At 42.0% G+C, this 7,606-nt stretch overlaps 1 protein-coding gene across 1 annotated transcript; it reads left to right on the top strand.

The window, feature by feature from the left end:
- Nucleotides 1-728: 728 nt before the first annotated feature.
- Nucleotides 729-2,551, top strand: foxd1 (forkhead box D1). Its single transcript, XM_086053819.1, has one exon. It carries the CDS (start codon nucleotides 1,012-1,014, stop codon nucleotides 2,050-2,052), a length of 1,041 nt encoding a protein of 346 aa, XP_085909945.1. The 5' UTR covers nucleotides 729-1,011; the 3' UTR covers nucleotides 2,053-2,551.
- The last annotated feature ends 5,055 nt before the right edge of the window (nucleotides 2,552-7,606 follow it).

Here is a 7,606-nt window from a genome sequence, read left to right as displayed (position 1 = left end):
TTTAAAATTATTTTTTGTGCTCTGTATTTTAAAAAAGTGCCCACAATTAACCACTAAATTAACAATTTCATTAAAAAAAAAGTATTTTGTTGTTGTCTCATATTTTTCATTAATCTTTTGGGATTTTGTTTAAAAGATATTTTTAGTTTTTCCCCCAGGAATCTCGTAAAGATTATTTTTTAAATATGTTTTGTTTTGTCAAATAATGCCCCCCACCCCGCGGCATTTATTTAATTTCATTGACGGTGTAATTTATTTTTTGTTTTTATATATATGTATATGTTTTTTATTATTATTAATTAATTAATTGATTTGTTGGGGTTTTTTTGGTGCTCGGGTTAGGGTTAGTTTTCTTTTTTTTCATATTTGTATTATTAATTAAAGGACGATTTTTTTGGGGGGGGTGATATGTTCACATAGAACATTGTGCATTCATAGTCTACCAAATTTTGTTAATGTTATTTTTAGCCAGGGATACACTAACATAAAGTTAATTCATTTTTTTCGTGTGAGGTGTTATGTTAAAGTCTACTAACTATTATAAAAATAATAATTCTTCCCCCCAAAAAAACGATTTGCTCGTGAAAGAATACAAAGTGAATTCAAAATTAAGTGACACTTTCTTCCTCTCGCTGTCTTTTGGTCGGCATGTGACGTGTGGAGGTCACGTGAGTGGCTGGCCCGTATAAGTAGCGTTGGCCGGTCCGCCCCCACCCGGATTCACTTCGGGCCCTCGCGTGGCATTTCAGCGGCTTCACTGCACCGCCCGGCACTGCACGGCACGGCACGGCACGCCGACCCGCCTCGAAGCGTATGGACCTAGCGGCAGGAAAAAGTGGCCCTCGTCTCCCTCTTGCGACCTCCTCCTCCACACCCCTTCCTTCTCCTCCTCCCCCCGTCATCCTCCCCCATCTCCTCCTCCGCCTCGCATGAGTCTCGTCGAGGGAGGGGGGCACGGCGGCGCTTCCTCATCTGGCCCCGGCGGACGCGGCCGGGCGTGAGAGGGGAGCCATGACTCTAAGCTCCGAGATGTCGGACGCCTCGGTCCTCTCGGAAGAGACCGACATCGACGTGGTGGGCGAGGGGGAGGAGGCCGAGCAAGGACGCGGATCTCCTCCGACCCATCCGCATCCGCATCCTCATCCTCATCCGTCAGACGCATCCACCGCCGCCTCGGAGCCGGGTCGGGACGCCTACAAGCCGGCGTCGGTGGCTGGCAAGAACCCGCTGGTGAAGCCGCCTTATTCGTACATCGCCTTAATCACCATGGCCATCTTACAGAGCCCCAAGAAGCGGCTCACCCTCAGCGAGATCTGCGACTTCATCAGCAACCGCTTCCCTTACTACCGCGAGAAGTTCCCCGCCTGGCAGAACTCCATCCGGCACAACTTATCGCTCAACGACTGCTTCGTCAAGATCCCGCGGGAGCCCGGCAATCCGGGTAAGGGCAACTACTGGACGCTGGACCCGGAATCGGCGGACATGTTCGACAACGGCAGCTTCCTGAGGCGGAGGAAGCGCTTCAAGCGGCAGCAGACGCAAGACTTGCTAAGGGACCATGGCGGCTTCCTGCCGGCCGCCGCCGCCGCCGCCTACGGCTATGGGGGCTACGGATGCGCGGGTTATGGCCTCCAGCTACAGTCCTACCACACGCACTCGGCTCTGTTGGCCTTCCAGCAGCAGCAGCAGCAGCAGCAGCAGCAGCAGCAGCAGCATCAGCAGCAGCAGCAGCAGCAGCAGCAGCAGCAGCAGCAGTCCGTGCGGCACGGCGGCACCGTGCTGCCCGCAGCCTCGCTGCTGCCCTCCGCAGAGCGCCCCCGGGGCCGCTTCTACCCGCAGCTGGGCGCCGGGCCACAGGGCTCGCCGGTCGCAGCGCACAAGTCGGGCTCGCCGGCGCACCGCTCGCCCTTCTCCATCGAGAGTATCATCGGTGGCGGCTCGCCGAGCCCCTCCAGGACTTCCCCAGTGGTTGTGCCGGTGATGGCCGCCTCGCTGCGGCCCCCCTCGGCCGTCTTGCATCCGCTGGAGAATTTCACCGCCGGCGGCTGTTAAACGAAACTAAAACGAACAAACAAAACACAAACGAACAAATAAACGGCCCCTCAGTGAAAGGTAGGAGGATTATTTTTGTATGTTTATTGTAGCGCGCGTGCGGACCGGTTGGCGTGCGCGTTCACGCGGTTTGAGAGGATATTTAATGTTCATATTTCTTTCTTTCTTTTTAATTTTCGAGAGCTTGAAAATCAGGATGTTTGGACTTTGTCTCCTCCAGCCACAATCTCAGGACGAATTGCTATAAATGATCACATGTTGGGTTTTTAGTTTAGTTTTTTTTTTTTTTTTTTTTTAAACTAATAACAATAATGTATTAATGTGTCAAACACGTTTCTTTTTATTATTATTAATATTAATAGTTTGGAACAACTTTTTGATTTTAAACTTTGTAATGAAAACACAAAGAGTTGAAAACAAAGTCATACATTTATAACATGCAGTGTGTGTTTATTTCAGTAATAAATAATGTACTTTTTGCGGGCGGGGGTACGGGGGCTACGACGAAATGTAAATGAAGTGTGATATTTTTACACAACTTGTTTTTACAAGGAGAATAAATTCTGTTTAAAAAAATACATGAGGGGAAATACTTTTTTTCCTGCATGGTCATGTACAAAAATATTGAGCCATCAATATGACAAACTCATTTGTATTTTTCAGTATAAAATTTAAATGGATACCATATTTAATATATTTCATAATTTCCACTTGAACCTACAGAATCTTAAATTTGCTGCTTTACAAAAAATCTAGTTTTATTGTTAAAATGTGATTCGCTTCACCCCTATAACGCTCACGCAAACAAATCCAACGCTGGCCTGACACTTTACTTTTTACTTTATCAGTCTTAAAATAATTATTCGCTATTGTGACGGTTGCTAATTTCAGATTATTATCTATTATTTTGTACGTTCATGTCAGACTTGCGCACAAGTGTGTGTGAGTGGGGACGCGTGACCCTTGTCACGCTCATGACAGTAAAGGTGCACCCACCCTCACGCGATACTTGCCGCCATACCCTCATTTTCGTAACATCTGCACGATTTGTTAATCAATTTCAAACACACGGTTTGAATTTAAATCCGATGTAAGTAGAAAACAAACAATACCACATTTTTATATGCTTGAACATCATTACCGTTTGTTGTCTACTGCTTCCGTGACTGCCGTCCACTGCATGCGTGTGTGTGTGCGTGTGTGCGTGTAGTAGTGTATAGCAGCTAAATCGGTGCATCGCTCGCAGCTAGTTCACTGGGCCACGAGAGGACAGCCATTGCGTGATGATGTAACACGCAACGTGGTGGCGGTGGTGGTGGGGGGCGGGGGGTTAGAGAGAGGAAGACAGAGAACGAGGTCAGTGTGTTGACAAATAAAAAAACAGGAAGCTAAAAAAACCCAAAAACAATAACAAATACTAATTGGGTATTTATCACAATGCTACCTAGCCCAAGACATAACAATATACTGTAGGTGTGCACAAAAAACTATAGGAAGACAGAGAACGAGGTCAGTGTGTTGACAAATAAGTAAGACGGGAAGAGAAAACGAGCAAAAAAAAAGACTAATTGGGTACTTATCACATTTTGTCCAAAGCCCTATTTTTTTTTCAAAAATGGCTGCTTCAAACCAAAATGGTAAACTTGCATGCAGGTCTTTGAGACTTTTTGTGTGTCCTGTTACGATAGACATGCCCGCCCTATTTCACGTCCACCCATGCAACTGGTGTTGTGTCAAAGGATGATTATTTTGCTAACTTTCCAAGTGGCTGAACTGTGTTTGCAGGGTTGTCATGGGAACCCTTAAAATACATTTTCATCAGGGTACACACACTTGCAAACACTGGTACATTTTCGAGCATAGTGTAGCCCCACAAAAAGGCGATCCATTCATTAAAAGAATAATAATGAACGAATACTTGTGGGGCTAACCATTAAGCGGCTTGACTTGCAAAACAGTGAGCAGATGCTCTGAGTTAAATTAAAAAACGAATAAAAAACGATAATAATTCATCCATTTAAAGTAATTTACAGCCATTTGTTGTAAGTAAGTAATCATGACACGATGCATCAAAAAATCTCAAGGACCCCCCCATGCTGGGAATCTAACTGCAAGTCACCCATTTTGGTTTGAACCCGCCATTTTTGGGTTAGTTTGGCTATTCAAGCAATTTTAAACAATTAACCACAGACCCCAGTTTAACTGATCGACAAGAAATCAGGTGAACGTCTACCATGACGACGCATGAAAAGGTCTCAAGGACAAATGCCTGGAATTGAACTGAAAGTCAGCTATTTTGTTTTGAACAAGCAATTTTTGGGTCAATTTGGGTATTCATGCGAATTAAAAATGAATAGCTACAGACACCTAACCGATCAACATGAAATCGGGTGGGCATGAATATGGTGACAGGACGCATGAAAAAGTCTCAAGGAGCAATGCCCAGAAGCGAACAGAAAGTCAGCCATTTTGGTTAGAACCTGCCATTTTTGACATCACAGGCACAAGTTTAACAGATCGACACAAAATTGTGTGGGTGTGTCTATCAAGACACAACGCAAGAAAAAGTCTCAAGGAAGCCTCAAGGACCAGTGCCCGAAATTAAACACGAAGTTCATTGATTGATAACTGAGATGAGATCATCACTATTTCAGTTTACCCTAATAGCACAGTTGTCGAAGTCGTATTTGAATGTTTTCAGAAAACAAGAAAAAATGCAACTTTTAGCAAGCACATTGGTATTTTTTTGAATTGGTTACAGTAAGTTAAAAAAAAAAAATACACGGGCAATTATGTTATTAGTCTCACAATATATACGGTTCTGTACTTGCTGTGATTGTGATCACATTTTCGTTTGGTGGTGTGCTGTTATATATATATTTGACGTACAAAACAAAGTATGTGTATTGGCTCAATAAAGTTTGGGAAACACGTTCCTAGGCAGCTGGGCGATGGAAAATTGCCTATTTGTTTTGTGTGCCTATGTGAAATATTCATCTTGCAGCTTTACCTACCTGTTATGTCTCTATAGTCTCAAGTGTCAATAATTGATAGCCTTATTCTAAAATCCACCTGTTATGTTGTGGGTATTTAAAAAACAATAGGATTACATTTCGTGTGCTTCCTTTTCAGCTTCTATTTGCGTCTAAGTTACTATTTGAGGAAATAGGGTATTATGAAGGCTTTAAAACATGTGGACAAACTCATTCATAACCCCCCTGCCACCCCCCACTCCACACACATTCACCTGCAAGTGTTGCTCTATTAAGTCGTGTGTGTGTGTGTTTCTTCCTGAAGGACGACAAATCACAAGTTTTAGTGCATGAATGTGCAGTGACCCACATTATGGTTGCACATAAACGCACCACATGTGGTCCACAACATTAGGTACACATGCACCTATCAAATGCAGGCTTTCCCCTCACACATTTTAGATAATAAATCAAAATAATATTAATAATAATAATAATAATAATAACAATAACAATAATCCCTTTATATTGTATTGTTTTCATTTATTGTATTTACATTTCAAGAGACCCAAGTACACTTGGGTATTACTTACTGAAAAAAAGTACTGAATGATATACTGTATTCACACAAAAAAAACAACTACAAAAAGTGGCTGAAATAATTCAATAATTCAATTGACTACATGCTAATAAAGGTTATCTTATCTTATTGACTAATGTAAATCCAAAAGGCTTAAAAAAAGACATTTAAATGTTTTTTTTTTTATGGATTATGTGGACATGAGCGCAAGTGTTGATCGGTGAGTATTTGAACCCACTGGGTTCAGAGGTCACGAAGAGAGGAGACAGCACGCAACACTGAAAGAACTGAAGGCCGGCTCATTCAGCATTTGGAAAACTTTGGTTTATTTTAACTGTAACTAACTAACTATAATAATAAATGACACTAAAGGTATAAAAACTATTTCGTATGTATAAATTTTATTACTAACATATTGAATTTATATGTCTCCGAAAGAAGTAGAAGAGAAGGGAACTGTAGAAAAGAAAGTAGAAAAAAGGAGGAAAGAGAAGAGAAAAAAGAAAAATAGAAAAAGGAAGAAAAGAAGTACAAATAAAAATCTGATAAAGAGGAAAACATAGAAAAAGAACAAAAACAAAAGACAGCAGCTGCTTGAGAAAAAAAAAAGAAAAGTAAACAGATGTTTTTCACAGTAAAGTTCGAATGTAACATGAACTTCATTAAGGATCCCTCAAGAGCTTTTGTGCAATTCTTTCCTCCCCATTTCCTCCCTTACTTCTTCACTCCTCTTTACATTTTCTTGCCTGCTTTCTTTTCTTTCTCTCTGCCTTTTTCTCCTTCATTCTGCCCCTCCTTCTGTGTCTTTTCTTTCCTTTCACACTTTCCATGAGGTACTTGATTTAAAGCAAAGTGGTCATTTTCAACATGGTTAGTTACAGTAGCTAGCTGGCCAGCAAGCTATATTGGGTTAAATGTTATGTTTTAATAGTTAGCTGTTAGTTATCCAACTAGTTAGGTAGTTTGTTAGTTAGCTTGCTCAATGTTAATGTCTATCTGTCTATCTATCTATCTATCACGCATTAGAAAACGTTATGCTTCAATGCCTGTTAGTTAGCTCAATCGTGTGCTTGAGAAGTTGTTTTGTCCACAGTCGTCAAGCTAGGTTAGGTAGTTCCTTTTTCAGCACGCAAACCAGTTAGCTTAACTACGCAAGGGGAGATTTTTTTCTGTATTTTGTATTAATCCTTGTTCGGTAGTTAGTTAGCTAGTCAGCTCGATAATACAAGTGGAGTTGGTTATTTTTTTCCACTTTTGGTGAATTACGTAGTTTACTAAAGAAGAAGATGAGGACCAATAGCGCCACATCCCGAAGTGTGAGCTAACAAGCTGCATGTGGTTTATGTATTCACCTCTGTTGTTATTTGTCCTCTATCTTGGCCGTCTCACCCCGGCGTGAACTCGCAGATCCTCCTGGCCGTATCGGCCGCAGAATTATGTTGCTGCATTTTTCCACTTTTTTTTTTCTCGCTGCCGCCGCGCAGCACGTGTTTGATTTGGCACGTTCCTCACGCAAAAACACGCCTCAACTGTAGCTTATCCATCATACTGGTGCACAAATGCCACGATAAAATAACAGGCATTTGTTAGCGCCACCTTCATTACAAACTCCCACTTGGCCTAGAACAATAAACGCAAAATGTACGCCGGCCACTGGGAAAGTCCCCACTGACGACTGTGCTACTCTTTTGCCTCTACTTACACTCAACAATTCACAGTCAGTGCTGCTTATATACCATTTTATGACTGTATGATTTACTTAAAGTATTCTCATATCCCATGTCACCGTGTTTACTTTTGCTGAACATGTCACAACATGTATGGCCAAAATGGATAGAAACAACTTGCAAGCCAGCTAGCGCGACATGAGCAATTAGTCAGATAGTTAGCTACAGCTAGTGAGTTATCTAGGTAGTTAGCTAAATAGCACCTGGTGAGAGGCTTTGATCAAATTTAGCTAGCAAGGTATAGCTTGATAGTTACCACAATAATACAAAGTGGG

This window comes from Filicampus tigris, chromosome 15 (assembly GCF_054856515.1).
Source record: "Filicampus tigris isolate MCC_2025a chromosome 15, RoL_Ftig_1.0, whole genome shotgun sequence".
Taxonomy (NCBI): domain Eukaryota; kingdom Metazoa; phylum Chordata; class Actinopteri; order Syngnathiformes; family Syngnathidae; genus Filicampus; species Filicampus tigris.
Note: the sequence above shows the minus strand (reverse complement) of the source record. Positions and strands in the feature narration are given on the sequence as shown.

What these genes read in the sequence shown, in the direction of transcription:
- foxd1 (XM_086053819.1), top strand. Translation starts at nt 1,012, where the DNA reads ATGACTCTAAGCTCCGAGATGTCGGACGCCTCGGTCCTCTCGGAAGAG.